General features: G+C 39.9%; 1 protein-coding gene across 2 annotated transcripts in view; it reads right to left on the bottom strand.

Annotated features, from left to right (window-relative positions):
• slc24a4 (solute carrier family 24 member 4) overlaps nucleotides 1-3586 on the bottom strand; it is a 29605-nt gene extending 26019 nt beyond the window's left edge. Inside the window, exon 1 of one of the 2 annotated variants that reach the window (XM_020714598.2) lies at nucleotides 2842-3586. In XM_020714598.2, coding sequence (XP_020570257.1) covers nucleotides 2842-3001 — 160 coding nt within the window. In that variant the 5' untranslated portion in view covers nucleotides 3002-3586. The remainder of the gene's footprint in view (nucleotides 1-2841) is intronic. The other variant, XM_004083425.4, reaches the window with a different exon arrangement.
• Nucleotides 3587-18806: the final 15220 nt, after the last annotated feature.

Genomic DNA, 18806 nt, shown 5'->3' with positions numbered 1-18806 from the left:
AGGCACTAAAGAGTTATGAGAAACATGTTTTAGTAGATTTCTACCAAAACAAACCAGCAGTGCCTCTGACCATCTTCAGGCTGGCCAGGTAAATTAGACCTGCAGTGCCTGAGATGATTACTGTGACGGAAGGTGCATCCAGCTAGGATTTAATTATATCCATCAACTTTCAGTTTACTTTAATAATGGACCAAAACGCTTAAGGTTAATAAAGACTAAAAAAAAAAAAAAAAAAAAAAAAAAAAAAAAAAAATGCTAAAAATAAAAAAAATGTAGGTAGAGGGTCACTTTACTTCTGCATGTAAGGTAACAAGAGGGGAACTGTCCATTCATTCACAAGGATCAGAGAAATAAACCACATAATTTGAAAGTAGAACAATATAACAATTTATCCTAAGATACTTTTCATATTTCAAAGTAAAATGTAAATCGTGGATATTAAAACTACAACTCAGTCTAGTTCTGGACATTTTGTGAAATAGCATTTTAAACGCTTAAAAACCAAGTATACGGAGTCTCACTTGGCTCAATATAAATGCCACCATTTATAAAAGTGAATTTGTGAACATTTTGAGCTTGTTCATGTTGGGGGTACATTTTGGAACAGTCCTAATTTTATCCCAATTTCTGTTTTTTTTGTAATTAGCAAATAATCCTTTTTAACCTCCAAGTTCGGTTAAAAACAACCCAACTTGGGTTATTTTTTAAACGGAGTGTGTAAGGTCCTATTGAAAATGGAATGACACTTGAAAGCACAGAGTGTCCTTTCATGGGAAATTTAAATCTAATACTATCAACCTCAAAGTTTTTGCATTTAAAGTTACATTTTTTGTTGCCAATACCAAACCAACATCAACTTCAACAATTTAACTCATTAGAAAAAAGCTGTCACTCATTTATTGCATTTAACTCATCCCACCTGAGAACTACACCAATTGAACCCATGGAAGACATCTGATTTTGGGAGAAATTATGTTCAGCAAAATACAAAAGTTAACATTTTGTGTTTACTTTGGTTAACTTTTTTTTGTTACGGTGATAATCCCAATAACATGGGAGGTTATGGAGGAAAGAACCCGTCACTGATCTAACCGACTGTATGGAGTAACAGAGAAACAATAATAGCCTCGTAATATTATCCTGCAGCTCTCTTTGGAGAGAGACAGACCAAGGACAAACATCCAGTCCCAAGCTGTGAACCAGGTCCCATCATTTTTGTCTAGACATTTTCCAGATTCTCCTGAAACACTCCCAGCCATCAGTCAAACTGCTGCCACCTGTCAGCACAACCCAACCCCTTTAAAATAATAATAACTCAAGCAACAATAACCTCCCTGTCACGCATTCTAATCATGTGACAGTGCGCTGAGCTTCATCCATCTTCATGAAGATTTAGCTCCTAATGCATCCCCATCCAGTCTGATGAAAGCTCATGTGATGTCTGAAGGATGAGGCAGCCCCCCCATGTGTTCCATTATTATGATCAGCATGTCGGCTTGTGGAGCCGCACAGACAGGCTTAAATTCCTCAACACCTTTTCACATAAAACTCCCTTCATTCAAAACTTTGATACTTTGGCACCTATAGAATGCCTTTTGAGAAAGGAGATTTTCTGTCAATTGTATGATATCATTCCTGATAATCTTTTAAGCCTCTTGTTTTTTATGCAATTAATGAAACTCCCAGTGAACACGGAGATATTCACTCTGGATTTATGTGAAAAGTCCTTTTTTAGTCCTGCATGGGGTACAAATTGAATCAGGGATTTAATGGAAGGGTGCACGGATTTCAGGTTTGTTTGGATGCACTTTGGAGTGAAGGGGGGGGGGGGGGCTTTGTTTTAAGAATTCTGATAACAGTGTGCAGAAAGATTTCATCCAAAAACTTCTGTCCTGCATGTCTCGTTAACCTTTGATCCGAGTGGTGTGTCAAATATTCCTCACTAGCAAAATGTCAGGGCAGAGCATTGCATTACATAACAGATGCAGAGTGGGATGCTGAGCGTTTACGCCAGCCCACCGCATCAGTCCTGCCTTGTGTGCATGGGATGTTTGGCTTGCGTGTGTGCGCGCGCGCGGCCAACAAACTATGGGCGACGATTGCTCCCAAAATAATGTTTTTTTTAAATATGTATTACAGCATCGAAGCGCCCCCCCCCCCCATCCCTTCCTCATCCACCCATCCCTCCAAGTGATCATCGTTGCGTAAAATTCGGCATCCCTCAATTGCCATGCGGAAGCAAGAAGCGTGATCATCTTCATGTGCGTGCCAAGTGCTCAACCAGACACGACGATGATGCCACCATTGAGCATGATTTGAGGTCCTCGTGTCTCACAGCTGAAGACGCGCCCCGCGCAGGACAGACGCGAATATATATTCATATTTTAGCCCTTAAAAAAAAAACCGATCATGTATTTATTCTGTCAATCAATACGAGCCCGGTTTTCTTTTTTTAAGGAAAAAAAACTGTGCCACCGCCACGGCGCGCACACTGCGGCAGAGAGCTTGCACTCCCACAGTAGATTTAAAAACGCCGTGACCCTTCAGCATGCGCACTTGAGTTTGTACAGTGAGTGCAAAAAAAGCGCACAGGCTTGCAAATGCAAACCGCGCACTTCAGCCGCGCGCAAAGAAGGCGCAGAGAACCCCCACATACTCAGATTTGGAAATTCAAATGTTTTGCCCTTGAGATTAAAGACTGGAGACTTTCAGACGTGATCAGTTGAAATCGGGGGGTGGGGGATTCAATAATCGCCTGGTTTATGATTACACTGCAGACGTCTGAGGTGCTCTGCTCCGTTCCATCACCCCTGGAACCCCCGGATCTGCCCCCACACTCACCTGTCTTGGTTAACAGCGCTGACATACTCCACGCCACGAAGAGGACACTGCAGATGAAGCACACCTGGACGAAGAGCATCTCCCTCCTCTTACGAACTTTGAATATCTTCGCAATGATTGTCTTTTTGGACGGGCTGGCCGCGTCGTCCTGCTCCATCATGCTTCGCAGCTCGTTCCCCGGCGGGCACTTTTTTGCGTCCTTGAGAGCCAAAGAAACTGCCACCCCACTTGTCTTTCTCACAGCAGGGACGTGGTCCTCATTTCCAGCCGTCCAGAGCGCAGTTTGGGGGAGACAGCAACGGCAGGTTTCCCCTCGTTTTGATGCCTCTTTAGAAGATGCCTCAGCAGCTGGGGTGGTGAACGGGGCAATGACGGGGCGGTCAAATTCCGATTTGGGAATCCAAATCAATTCAGCGCTGCTCCTGAATTCGGATTCTGTCAAATGATGGGTGCTGTTCTCATGGCAGCGTGCGTCCTGTCCCGACAACCATCAAAGAACGTTTTTTTTTATTCCCGCCTTGCTGTCGTGCAGTTTCTGTTTTGCATAAGATGCGTCAGTGTCCTGTCAGGAGCGTGGAGCCGCTCAGCTGAACCGAATCACAAATCCCACGCACCTGCGCTTGTTAAGTGAAACCGATCGGAGCTCATCAAGTTTAATTGTTAGATTCGGGCAGCAGTCGTGGCGCCGTCCGCTTTCCTGACGCGGGCGCCTCCCCTTCCCAACGAGTCCCTCATCAGATCAAAGCAGCCTGGTGATGAGAGCGCCCTGTGCCCCCCCCCCCCCCCCCCCCCCCCTTCACAGAAACAGGGCTCCTTTAACTTTCCTGACAACTGTGCGCGCAGACCGCCCGTGAAAAATTCCCTTCATCTCACATAAAGACAGCTCCGTCTATCACCGCCGACTCGGGAGTCCTGTAATCTGCGCCATTATTTTCAGATTATTGGCTGAATCTTCTTTTCGACAACAGCGTTCCTTCTTTCTGCAGGACAACAAGGGAGGGAAAAACTCATAAACTCTGCTGTTTCAAAATCCAGCACCCTTCCGGGTCCTACGCGTAATTTTCTTAGAAAAAAAAAAAACCTAACCACATCCCCTTTAGATTTCATCAGGTCATTGAACCCTCCTTTCTGCACAAATTTAAATCCATTCAGTAATTTCTGATGGCCATAGGTCAATGTTAGTATCAAATTTTAAGATTTTGTCATACATTAGTGTGCACAGGAAGAGAAAGTTGTGCATTCATGACATGTGGGCAATATTTTGGTCAATTAATTGTAAAATATACATTTTCAATGAACACCAAGAAGATGTCAGTAAACTGTATACATAAAATTGCATCTTAAAAAAGGAAATGTTAAAATGTTTCAGAAAGTTTATCAACGCTGAATGCCTTTTTTGAAGCCACCAGTGTGACCCCAAAAAAGAACAAATGGAACCTGACCGAAAGACTATTGGTCAGCATCTTAACCCCTTGTCACCGATTGATGCAAATATGCATCAAACATGGCTTCATTGTTGTTGTTGTTTCCCTTTCGGCTTTTCCCATCAGGGGTCGCCACAGCGAACGAGTCGCATGGTAAACTTGGCAATGTTTTACGCCGGATGCCCTTCCTGACGCAACCCTCTCAAAGCAACCGGACTTGGGACCAGCACATAAGTAGAAAAGGGAACAGGGAGCAGCCCGGAGTTGAACCCTGGTTTCATGGACGGACGGCGCCGCAAACCAGCACGAGCTAAACCAGCTCCCTATCAAACATGGCTTCATAATTACCTTAAATCTGCATCTATCTGAAAGAAACTACTGTTTTCATGGTTGGAAAGAAATTCCGGTTTAAAGGAGTTAAAATGTAATCTAAACTATAATCTGAGGCTATTTCATTTCTCTTGCAACCAAAGTTGGAACCCATCATAAAAAGTATATTTGTGTTAGAGCAGAGCAGCAAACACCCCCAAAACATCTAAAAGCCCTTCAACACCAACCTCAGATCAGGATAGAGCAAAATGCAAGAAAACAACAAAAATCCAGAAAATATAACAAGTTTTCAGAAAATACATTTCAGAATATTCAAATTTTTAAGGATTAAAAAGTAAAAAATCGTATTTTCTTGCATACATTATTTAAAGTAATTACTGTTGTTTTAATGTGTTTTTTCTTGTTTTTTATTATTATAAGTAGTAGTAGTAATATTGTCTATGTTGTTGTATTTTGGCTTAAATAAGCTAAGCTTTAGCCTGCTTCTTTTCAAACATGTTTTGTATTGTTGTTTTATTATTGTTGTTGTAGCTATTAATATTGTTATCATCTGTAAGTTTGCATCATATAGATTGTATTCCAACCTTTTAACATGTTTAAAACAAATTGCATTTTTTAAAAGAATGTATATACGTTTGCACTGCATAAGCAATATATATATATATATATATATATATATATATATATATATATATATATATATATATATATATATATATATATATATATATATATATATATATATATATATATATTAAGAAAAAAGTGTTAACATGAAACGGTTCCTTATAAAGAAATATCTTCTAACTACCCATCTAGCAAACATTTTAAAAGCAAATAACACAGTTCACCCAATTTTGAAATTGGTTTCAGTACAACACACACAAATAATACACACATACAGTTCAAGAGTGACTGCAAAGCAAGTGTAGAAGTTGCTCCTTGCTTTAGGTGGGTGTAGATGGGTTACAGGGGGGGGGGGGGGTCAAGGTTATTGGTGACATACATAAGTTGCATCTCTGCACTAGGTGTAGATGCAAGAAAGAAAAATGCACACTTTTTACCACAAAGGAACAATACACATGGAAACACAGTACATAAGCCACAATGGGTGGGTGGGTTGGTGGGGGAGAAGCCTGTGCATTAATGCATTAATCTGGGGGCGCACCTATAAAGCGAACCCACCCAAAAATGACCGATTTTCAAAGCAGCTCCAAAATAGTTCATAGAAAAATAGATTTAGCTTAAGGATATAACTGGATTAATAGGTTTTTCCATTTTTGTAAAATTTGACAAATTTGAACCATTTTGAGAATCTCAGTTTTTTACAAAGGTTGTTAAAAATGTGTTAAATGCTGTTTTGTCTCAAAAAGGTGCTTTATCTGTTAGAAGTTGAGAAATAAGATCAAAATTGTTTGTATGCTGCAACCACCTAGTGATGACCATTTTAAAAGCTTGCATGAAATGTTTTTAAACCCCAAAAAGGAGGCTTTTGAGATGTATATTGTGGGCGTAGGTTATTGTTTTGTTCTTAAAAGTTTTTTCAGAAGCTTCATTTAATCCATTCTATCAACATTATTTACCTTTCTACACCTGGTAATTGTCCATTGTTGGAAAAAGATAAAAATCCTTTCCAGAACTATAAAACAATGATATTTCTCTGTGAATATTAGTTTTGTTTCCCTCTTCCAGGGATACAGCTCATAAAATATTCTGGTTAAAAAAACTTTTTTTGTATTTTTATTTTTTTAGTCAAATCTTAAACTTTGAATGAGTTTCCCTCAGCACTTTGGTAAGTGTGAAACTTTGGTGCCTGCTGACATCAACCTCTGCTGCAGCTTTCAGCTGGCGCTCCGGGGCTTCTTGACCACCTGCCTTCTCAGAAGTTGAATGGCAGTCATTGATTTTTCGCTTCCCTGCCACCTTATGTTAGTGTTGCCAATTTTTCCATTAAACATTCAAACTATACTTCCATTTGTGTCAGTAGGACCGGTCTGTAATATTGTTTGCTTTTTATAGTGCAGGTTTGAAAAAAAAAATAAAAAAAATAGAATCCAAGGACAGACAGGACCTGTATCTTGACACGCCATTTCTGCCAAGATGCAGGAAAAACCAGGAAGGCAAACAAAAATACTGTCAACTTAATTATCATCCCGCTCCTCCTCACTTTTGAAAAAATCAACCTGCTAAAGTCAAAATCCTTCAAAATCTTCAGACTGAGGTCATGTAGTATTGCTAGTGCAGTACAAGGCATTTTTCCAAATCCATCATCAATTATTTCCAAGAAGGGTCCAAGACCCATTAGGGCTTTCTTAAATCTGTGGCCCCATCTTGTCTTCATTTTGCACTGGGTCTTCTCCATACACATAAACATGAACATGTGTGGATAATGTCCACGCCAAGGGATTAGCCTTCACCAGACTTCTGCCCATACAGCAGGCAGGCAGGCAGTTGGCAAGCAGTACCAACGCCTGCTTAAAGAGATTTAGCAACTGCTTTGGGCTCCCTGCATCCATCAGACGTCCATCCTTCTTCACTTCGTGCTGCTTTCTGTGAGCAATTAATCAGAGTTGTCTTGAAGTATTGTTAGATATAAATGATAAAGTCAGATCCTTACTGTGATTGTGAAGCTTCATCCTCATTATCATTTTTATTATGAATGTTTTTTTAGTAGTGATTGAATGCGCTAATTAAGATCCTGTTCATTGGGCATAAATCAAAAAAAGATTTTCTACTGTGCATGATGGGTTTAGATATATATGTATGTGTGTGTGTATATATATATATATATATATATATATATATATATATATATATATATATATATATGTCTCAGTCTTCAAATAATGAATGGCATCCCGGAAGAAAATAGTGGGGAATCTTTAAATAAAGATTTTAAAAACCGAAATATAGTAAAAGCTCAGATCAAAAAAAAAAAATACATAAAACACAAACCTCCCAGGACTGGACTTTGACTGGTTTGCCTAACTGAACACAATCAGACCCCCAAAATAACAAAATTTACCGTACCTTCTTGTAAGAAAATAAAAAAAAAAACATCTTGAAACCTGAATTAATGTGCTGAAGAAAGGAACATTAAAGTCATGTATCAGCAGCTTTCAAATAGTTTAAGCACTGAAAACAGTCAAATCCTATCGCTATTAGTCCAAAAACAGGAACTAAGTCTGTTCTTGTGAACTGATTAGTCAACCAAAATCCAGTCTTTTTAAGTTCAGAGCTGACCTGATTAATACTGATGACATCTACTTGTAAGTCATTAAAACCTGGGAATTATCTTAACAATTCAGAGGCTAAACAAGAAATAAATTGACATCCTTTTGCAAATTTAAGTCCATACAGAGTATTTCTTCTGAAACTGAATCGGATCTTTGCCTTTAAATGGAACTGTGGCCATCTCTGCTGCATTCGGTTATGTGAACGTTAAAACACTGCATTCTTGGTTAACAAACTAGCATCAATTTAGTCATTTAGACTATTAAAAAAACTGAGCAATGAAAATATCAGTAGTTATCAGTACAAGTGTGAACATTGTTAAAACATTTGCACATCAGTTTCTTGACGTCCAAGATCCATCTGCTAGAAAAATCAAAACTCCCATTTACACATACTAAAACACATCTACTTTAGTTGAAGTTTTCAGGCAACCACCAATCTTAAGATATTTTAATCTGGGGACTGTTTAACAAATCTATGATGGAGGAATGCATAGAAATGCATTTTCCGCAGTGACCCAGGATCCTTATTTATTCTGTATTAGATAGACAAGACTCTGGACCATAAATAGAAATCACCATTTTCATTAATGCACTGTTGGCAATAAAACTAATATTTTACTTGTTATCTAAGGCTAGCAGACAGATGGAGGGAGAGATGCTGTATCACTCTTTGAAAAGCCTTTTTTTCCCTCAACCTGCCAACGGTTTGTGAGCCAGATTTGACTATCTGTAGGTACAGTACAAGCTTGCACACAAGCAGAAAACATGCTGATTTCACTCCTTGCAAAAGCCAACTGCAGTAAAAATAAAATATTTATCATGAGAGTCAAGCATTGGACAGCAGCACCGCAGCAATATTTGTATGCCTGCTCAGGTGTGAAGAGTAAATAGGGCAGAGTCGAACTACAGATTCTTCTTTCACAGTACTCTGAAGGAAGCAGTGCTCTTCTTCTAGGAAGACAAAAAAAAAACTCACCTGCACAGCTGTCAACATCAAAACTCAGTCAGCTGCTGACACACTGCTTTTTAATGCAGTGGGAGGTTCCATGCTCCAGAAAGCAGCAAATTGATCATTTATGTATGTTTCATGCCTGCTGGGTTCAATTCAATGCTTCAGATCTCAAAGGATCAGTTATGTAACACATATTAGGTGCTATAGTGGTGTGCAGGCAGCTTCTGACGTATCCGCAATGGAAAAGAAGAAGTTTGGAGTAAATCACATCTACTCCATTGTCAGTCTGATGCAGCTGAGGCCGTAGGTGACCTGGAGGAGTTGTTTTGTTTAGTATTGCTGGAGAATTCCTTCATCTGTTCAATAAAGGTCATTAATGCCACCGAAAAGCAACAGAGGTCACTTCGAGTTTGAGCAATCTGTCCTTACCACAGGGTGTTCATGCTCCTTTGTCCACCCACCTTACATGTCTGGAGTTATGTAACATTGAATGAGCTTTCATCACAGCTAAAGGAGTATCTATACTTTCTTCTGCTTCCTTATCATAACATCAGCCTCATTATTTCAAGTCATCTCTTTTGAATGCCTTTAATCTTTTCAGCCTGAGCATCAGATGCCTTAAACTGGACAAAATTGCACATCAGTTCTGCAAATTGAATAAGGGAAAAAGGGGGTTGTATATGAGCGACTTAACCTTTTGTAATAAGCTGCACATAAATAACTTCATTATTCCTTTGTCTGCAAGGCAAAAAAAGATGGGCAGGCAGGCAAAGAGTAACCTTTTCCTCCTACAAAGTAGCGTAGAGAGCACCATTCAGATGCACCACAACGGTTATGCCAGAAGAAACATGCGCCCCATTCATTCTGAGAAGATAAGATCAGAGCCACAGAGGCAGGTTGTGAAGCCTGTATTAATGCAAGAGGCAGTACTCTGAAATGGAGGGCAAGTGAGGGTCAGTTAATACAGAGCACTCACTTGGAGTTTATGAAGGAAGAAACTGCAATAAGCTGGCATCAGTAGATACCTCTCCTGTGTGATTTTAACAGTCTGCACACCTCCACAGTGGACACTAACATCACAGCCATTGTGCTGGACAAAGATGTGTGGGAGTTGTTGATGTCATATTCCAGATACTTTATGAGGAGACAATTTTTCAGCAGTTTATTAGTCAGCATTTTGTAGAGATCTCAGGACTTTTCCTTTTTAGGCCCAGATAGGTTATGAAATGTCAAAAAATAATGAGAAAGGTTTTGTGGGTTCATTGCAGGGCAACCTAAATTACTCGAATTTTCCCTAGGCCAGTGTTTTTCAACCGGTGTGCCGCTGCACACAAGTGTGCCATGGGAGATGGTCAGGTGTGCAAAATCGCCCTCATTAACTGATCTAAAAACATTTACCATCTCCGGGATATCAGCTCTGTGTTCATCCAAACAGGCCCTGATAAAACAATGAGCAGGAATATAAAAAATCGTAAACTACTTTTTTTTGTGTTATTTGATTCTATTAAAGACATTTTGATAAGAATGATGGTACCGCGATTTAGCTGCAGCTACAGCTGTCCCGCCCCTTTAACTGTCTCCACCAATCATACTTGGAGGCTTAATCATACGTCATCAGTCTGACCAATCAGAAGTGGTTAAAGTCTTCACATCCTTGTTCCGATCGCTCGTAAAGTCGCTCATATCTGACAAAAATACCAGCTAAAGCTCGTCTTTAGTGGTGAAGCTTTCCACAGAATCCGGTGTCAGACGGTGGAACAAGTGAAAAAACAATGAAGCTCAGAGAAGAGAGTCTGTCTGCGTTCGGCACTACATCTCCCATGATGCATTGGGTTACAGTGACAGCGTCTCAGCGCACAATGAGTCTTACTTGATAAACGTCTTGAAACCACAACGGACACACATCAAACAGTTTTTAAATCTTCTAACTTGACTTTTATTACATCTTTCAGGAAAAAAAGCTGCAACTTCCAGCTTTTTCTGCCACAATTATCACAAAAATGCATGTGAGATTGCAGAGGGGCTGTAGATCAATACAGACTATGAGTTTCTCCTTTTTTTTTTTTTTTTTTTTTTGGATGTCGGTGTGCCGCGGGATTTTTGTCAAGGTTGAAGTGTGTCGCGGCTCAAAAAAGGTTGATAAACACTGCACTAGGCTATGTATACCGGTAATTAGCACTGTTTTGAGCCTAGAAGGATTTGCTGTTCAAAGCCTTTGCCATGTGCACCAAAGCAGGGGGTTGACCCTATGCTGAGGGTATTTGGGTTGTCCAGCCCCTTGGAGGGTCGTAGAGAGGCATCCTAAGGGGAGCGCCAGGGGAGCGCCAGTGTGCCTTGCTTTTCCTTTGAGGCTGGTAGGGTCACCTCAAGAGACGTTATGAAAATGGAATGTATCAGTGGCGTGCGTGTGGTAAGTGTATCTATTTGACAAGCCTACATCCAACTTAATTCACGCCTGCGTCTTGTTTAGGCTTTCACTTCAACTTGTCACTCCCAGCATGCCCGTAGGTTAAAATTTGGAAAACTTTTTTGCTTCACGGGCTCACCGAGCAGTCTAAAACTTTATTTGCCCGCAGACAGCCCGGATCCACCCATAAGGGCAGTTATGACTAAGGCCAGTGTTGCTCAGGTGTTGCTCAGGTGGTCCATCACTTTTATAATTGTAGCTGGAAAAAACTGTGACCCTACAATGGACCAGCGATCTGCTTTTGCCCTTCAGTAGCTAGGTTGGCTCCAGCAACTCCATGATCATGAATGACGGCTTTGAAAATAGATGGATGGAAAGACTTGTGGCATAAAATTATGCATTTTTCTTTCAAATAGAACATGTTTCCTTGCAATTTAATGGGAACCCTTTGCCCAGGCTTCTTTTCTGCATCCAACCACTCCTCCTCTGCTTGCGTTCTAACTGGTTCCAGCTCTATCTGTCTCATGAATGCAAATTTCACCTCATAGAACAACCCATTCTCATATTTGAAGACTATCCTGAGTTTGTTTGAACTAAATGGTCCATTGTGCTACAGGTTGAAGCAATAAAGAATCCTTTGAACTCTATTTGTAATAATCTGTTCCCATTTGAACCAAACCGCTTAAAGATAAACTGTTTCAAGTGCCACGTCTCCACACTTGAAACACTGTTTTCATGTCAACATGGTGGACAGCAGGTGAATCACAGGTTTATAACGACCTGTAGCATGAAATAGTGCTCCTGAGTTTAGCATGGACGTCTGTAGGGGTAAACACAGGGACCTAATCTTTGTTTTTGTCGTCTGAGCTTGAATTAATCGCCGGTAGGGTCTCTTCACAGCTCTCAAGGTAGTGTCAGCCGTGTCACATCAGATAAGGCTGGGTCTCTCTGATGTGCTGAGTAGAAAGAGCAGGCTAGCCAGGTTGTTTTCTGCTGACTGGCTGCAGCCACATGTCAGCTAGAGTGCAGTTTGCTAGGAGGCTTAAACCACCCCTCATCCAAGAGCGTGCTTCCTGATCCTACTTGCCTGCAATGCCTCAAGTTACAGGACAACTAACTTATCAGGTTTGTTTTCCTCCTACTGAGGAAGAATGTGCTGTTTGTATTTGAGCCAAGCAAAACAATCTCATGTGATCGGTCCTAAATATCCAGTCACACAAACATGACCATGAAGACATCTGAATTTCTCAGAATAGGACTCAGTCAGGATCAGCCCAAGCTATGAATGCACCTAACAAAAGGCATTGTTTTATCAAAAAGGCCACGTAGCAGCTGCTGCTTTGTGGACTGTGGATAATCTGGCAGCAAGTGCCTTCATGGATTTGTGCTAGTGAGCATTTCTGCTTTGTGGATGAGTGTGAAGAGCAAGTTGCATAAGAGGATCACCACTGTAATGGTGTAATTCAGGATTCCAGCTCGGCAGAGACTCTCTATGGTATCTTGAGGAGTGGGTGGATATTAGTGGATCTTCAAACAAAGGATGTTAGAAAAAGAGAAAAATTTCCCTTATTTCTGCTTATTCTTGTCACTTAAATGAGAGCAGTATAAAGAATAGAGAACAATGCATAAACAACTAATACTGTTTCACACTTAAAAAAAAATAATAATAAAAATGGTCATAAAATTTGGTCAGAATGTCTTTGAGAAACAAGATTCAAGCATGTTACTCTATCAGTTCTCATTAGAGTGTTTTTAACTCTATCCATCCATTCATATCATATTTGATACATGCATTTCTGAGAACTGCATCTCATTAACATCATCCAAACTTTCCTTAAAATCCCATTTCATGTAACATGGTCCATAATTTGTCCCCTGCAGTATATGATCTTTTCCTCTAGAAAAGTTTTTCCTGCTCATTTTAAAATAACTGCTTCCATGAAATCTATTATAATAATAAACTTTATTTGTACAGCACCTTTCAAGATAAAAATCACAAAGTGCTTCACTGTAAAACACAATGAAACACAGAATAAAATAGAATTATGAAAAGGCAACTTTAAAAAGATAGGTTTTTAGCTGCTTTTTAAAAGAAAACACTGAGTCTACAGGAAGGGAGTTTGAGAGCGATGAGGCCACTCCTGCAAAGACTCTGTCACCTTTAGTTTTTAACCGAATTCTCTTAACAACCAGCCTACCCTGGTCACATGATCTCAGGGACCTGCTGGGAGTGTACGGCTGCACAAGGTCTTATATAGACCAGTGCTTGGTTATTAAGAGCTCTGTATGTTAAAACCAGGATTTCAATTAGTAGCAGATAGGGAGCCAGTGCAGCTGGACTAACAACAGGGTGATGTGTGAAAACTTGGATTAATTAGTTAAAAGCCTTGCAGCAGCGTTCAGTCGGTATAAAGAGAACTGGACAAAGCAATCCCACCCCCCCTCACGTTCCAAATAGGAAGTACCTGTTGGCTCCAACAAGTCAAAAGCCCATGGACTTCTATAGAGAAACAAACAGCTATTACTTGGTCATTCTACTTGTCAGAATAACTATTCTTGCTCTGATTCCTTTCTCTTAACATCTTCTTGCTAATCCAAATTTTTTTCATGATGTTGTTTTTTTTTAGTTATTCAAGTTATAAACTGACCAGTCAGATGCCTCAGTAAAAGCATGTTTTATCCGCTGGAACCCACCTCAAATGTTTGATTGACAGATTCTCCCTCTTTCAGTGAAAGAGGTGTGGACTTCGAAACATCCTCACTCTTGATTGGCAACTGTCGTTGCCATAGAAACGTTGACTCAGACCCCTTGGACCAATCCCCGCTGTCTGACTCCAACATGGTGACGTCCGTATAGCCGATTGAGTTGGCTTCATTTTGCTGGAGCTGGAAGTTACGCATTTTCCACGGGTGACGTCACACTCACTCAGGCCAGTCACAAATGTGTGCATCAAGTGGGTTAATAAGGCTCTTTTTCCTAAACAGTCACGTCAAAATTTTGGCATCAGAAACTAACATTGTTGTGGGCAAAAACTTACCAAATCACCCAATGTGTCATAATTAATACTTTCTATATCTAACAAGAAAAGCTTTTGGGGGGGGGTTCATTAAAGGATTAAAAAACAACTTATTTAAAAAAATGTGAATTATGTGTCAATTGTTTGATTTAGACGGCTTCAGAGGGTTAGCATTATTCTAACTGCAGTATGAGGATTTCAAACTCAGCCAAACTCTGCCTACCACTAGTGACAATTAGAAGACAGATGTACCAGAAAATCGGGAGCTCCGGTTAAAATGTCAGTTCGTTCTTCATTGATATTGACCAGTTTGTGACCAACATGAATCAGTCTTCTGCCAGGAACTCTAAAACTTGTCTAAATCCTAAAAAGGATCATCATTTTGGCAGAGAAGATCACAGATTCCAGTCTGCTTTTTATCCAGCACCAATATTTGTAAAGAACTAAGAAATGGCCACCTGACCCAAAATGTAACTTCCTTTTTCCTCTTCCTCTCTAAAGGGTGCTACAGATGAACAGTTTCCCCCCCTTAGGTTGACTGTATCCTGTAGTATATTTAATTTCCCTCAGCTCGCTGACTGGACTTTACACCATGTTCTGTTTTCACTTACGTCGTAAACATATGTTTGTCAAAGCCTGCCAACGTTTACATATGTCCTCATTCTCAGTGTTTTTTGTTTGTTTGTTTGTAATATGGTTATATTTTTTGGAATAATGGGAAGCTGGTAGCAACTTCGGGATGTTTTGGGTGGTCAGCATGTAAACAGACTTTCTTCTGGCAGTAAGAACCATGGTCCCAGACTTGTAGGGGCTGATTCACGTTGAACCAGTGTCCCATTCTGCTCTAAAACCACACAGCTTGATGAAACTAACAGGACACCATCATCTGAATAAGGCAGAGTCAGAGACCCTGACCCCTTCCACCCTCTGGCCTCATCATGAAATAGAATTGCTGTCCATAATAGCTGTCCATTTCGGAATGGGAACAGACTGGCCTTGACTGTTATGAATGCTAACACCTTGGACTTTGGTATATTGGTGTCACACCGGCATAAATTCTAACATGAGAAAATCTGGGGTCAGTTGATGCTTCTTGAATGACTAATAATAATAAAAATGTAAGGTTAGTTAGCAGCATAGACATATAGAAACTGGACTGATTGTTAGTTAGCCTGTATCCTTTGTTGGACATATCAACAACGCCCTGCCATCGTTTTCTTCATCGGTTCCTTCTCCATGTATTCCTTGGTCTTGCTCATTTTCTCTTCCCCAGGGGATTTGAGGTCAGGGCCTGACATGTGATGTTGGATTTTGGCTTCCTCAGGAATAGTGACCGATCCAACCCAATCTTCTCCTTCTTATCTCTTCTTCCACTGGTGGTTATCTCTTCTTCCACTGGTGGTTTGTTCTTTGCCCCAGCTCTTTGTTGCTAATGATTTCTGGCCAGTAGATCTTGAGAATTCTTCTCAGACAGGATGGATAATCTCTGATCATTTTTGGATTTTTGTCTGTAAAAATCCAAGAGTGGGAATTGTACTTTGACCTGATCTTACACCGCCCACATCTACATTTCAGAAAATGGCAAATGGGTGGGACAAAGTCAAGGTTTGAAGCTCTGTTGGAAAACCCACATGCAAAAAAAAAAAAAACAATACATGTGCAAATTGAAGTTTTAATAAAATCAAAATCGCCAATTACAAAAAAAAAAAACACTACTCTTCTACAATTAATAAAACATCAGAATAGACAATTGTCTACTTCCGTTCCAAAGTTTTACACGAGTCACTAGAAAATTACTTCCTATTGGAACCAGCCTGTAGTGCTCTCTAGAGAAACTGCAACATTTGCCACTTCCTGATTTACACCAAATTTGGTAATGCATGGTGAGAACTTGTTAGAAACATGCTGTCATGTAGAAATCAACTGTAGGGTTAAAGTTCAAAGTAATTTCAGTGAATGAAATTCAGTCTAACTAGCTGTCCTGTATTTTAAAGGTTTGATGGAACTAAAGATAAGTAAATTGGGAGGGATTTACCAGCTATGCATCAGAATCTCTCACTTTTTTTGTTTTTCTCTGGGAGTTTTTTTCTGTCTTTCACATTTTTAAACATTTAGTATTTCAGTAAACAAGCTGAGACTTTCTGGGTCAAGTAGAATCAGTTCTGGTTTGCTCTAGCTTTCCTCTGATTATCTTCCTCTGCAGTTCCTTTTTACAGACTTGCAGGAGCAACTAAAATGCTTTCTATGAAAAAAACATTTTATTAATATTCTAAGAAGACAAACAGGCCACTGCAATTACTTTAACTTTTTTTTAATTACTTTAAATGTTTTTACTCTTGTTTTTTTTACAAAAGGCTTGATCAAGCAGGTGTTTTAAGTATTTGCTGTCTGTGCTTTGTAACAAATGTCTCTTTGGAGGTCTTTTAATTTTGAATTAATCCAAAAATATAGGAAAGCATTTTTGTTAGTGATTTCACACATTGAATGTACGCGGCAAAAAAGACCCCTTAAAAAAAGGTCAATTCTAATCCCATTGGCAGATTTTGTTTAAAAAAAGCAAAAAAATCTTCTTTCCAAGAATTTCACTGCATATTATACTATGGATTTTTATGTATGTGACAAAAAAATTTTGAATTTAAAATGTGAATTCTTATTTAATGAAAAAAATTTCTAGTCTCTAAGACATGTTTTCTTAAACTAAGATTAGTTTTCTGTTAAAAAACTTTCTTGATAAGATTATTTTTCTTGCGAGACAGGAAACTAAACTTTACTTTCTTAAGATTCCATTTTCGCAGTGTAGGTTTGGCGTGTGCCAATATAAAAATGTGTTTTATATATTCCTTCACAAAAATTGAGGATATGCGTTCAAAGAGTATGGAGGATTCATAAAAAATTTCAAAACCATCCAGCAGTTATTTTGACATTGAATGCAATCAGTTTTAAAACATGTAGTCTTAGCAATACGGAAAAGTAAAATAAACAAGATTTCCATCTGGGAAAAGTAACAGCACTGCTTTCAGACCAAAACATTTCTGGAACTGTGTGCTTTATGCTATGTTTTGAATATTGAGAGGTTTCATAGAAATGTGTCCCCTTTTCAAATTATTACACTGATGTCATTGGCATTAAATGGTCTGCTTAGTGAAGGGACCAGGAATTCAAAAGGGATTAAATTCATTCATCCTCCATGCCACACAGATGAATGGTTTGCAGAACTAAGATGCTCTCTCTTTGAGTGCAGCTTTGTGCCAGTGAGTACAGTGTGAAAGGCACACTGTGGTCACCCCGGAGCCAGGTTGAGGAATTATAATTTCACGTGGTCTGACAGACTGCAAGTAGACTAGACTTGTTGAGTTGAAAGCAGATCTCTTGGTGGCCTCCAGGGGGCAAGAGACCTGCCCTGCTGTTGGCTTAGCTGCTTGTTACATTAAAACAGGAGCTTCTGTGACAGAGTCAGCATTATAGAAGCTAAGAGGATTAGCTGATGGACATTTCTGGCGTTGCCGGTCAATTATCAAAATGAAAAGCAGTGATTGGGCAGAGCTGGCACGCTGCATGGCACAGAAGGGCTCCTCCTCATCTGCACTAACTCTGTCTCTCAGCTTCAGTCTGTCACTGGTTACTTAAGTTCAGGAGGGGGCGGGGGCAAATAAATAAAGGCATCATTGATGCGTTCCTGAACATGAGAATGCATGTCCGTGTGTGCGCCGGAGAGCCATGGATTAAAAAAGAGCACTTAAATTTTAATGTTTCTAAAGTGCAAAACTATGTGTTATGCAACTTTGCAGAAGCAGGCCCGCACGTCACACAGTCTGCCTCATTCAAGTGTAATTCCTGCACACACACACATCCTTACATTTGCTTTTATATCCCGAGTGTGTGTGTGGGTTTGCATGAAAGTGCTCACCTGTGATAGCTTCATCTGCATGTTAAGAGGGTTCTCAACTCCGATCATAGCGTGCACTGTACTTGTGTGATGAAGAGGAGCTGCAGGGAGGAGGTTGATTTGGTGAATCCATGAACCGGGGGTTCCACGTTTGCATGAGCGTTACACTCCCTTGGGGACTGACAGCACACCAAAGATAATCAAGCAGATGAGTCAAATTGCCAACACCTCTGCATTCATCACACTAACTTGAATGCTTTTTTTCCCCCCTCTCATCAAGAAAAAACATTTTTTCCTGTCTTTATCCGCCTCTTAAAGACTAAAAAAACAAAGTGCAGTTCGTCAACAAACAGCAACTTTGTATTTATTTTTCAGAGAAACTATTGCTTAAATTATTAAGAAAGTGTTAATCCTAAAATCCCTGTTATCTCTTCAGGGCCAGTGTTATCTCACCACTGTATTACAGATGGCTCTGCAGAACGAGCAGACTTGATATGGGCATTCATTAGCTGGATGGTGCTGTCGAAAAATGTCTCCATCTGGTGTTAATGGTGTTGGCCTAGAAGCAAGTTTGTCTGGAGCTACAAGAACAAAACGTTGTTGGAGATTAAATATGTGCGCCCCCCACCCCACCCTACCACCACCCCTACCACACTGGATTAAAAAATATACATCACAAGGAAGAAAAGTGAAACTTCCATTTGAAACAACAA

Source organism: Oryzias latipes, chromosome 24 (genome assembly GCF_002234675.1).
Source record: "Oryzias latipes chromosome 24, ASM223467v1".
Lineage (NCBI taxonomy): Eukaryota > Metazoa > Chordata > Actinopteri > Beloniformes > Adrianichthyidae > Oryzias > Oryzias latipes.
Note: the sequence above shows the minus strand (reverse complement) of the source record. Positions and strands in the feature narration are given on the sequence as shown.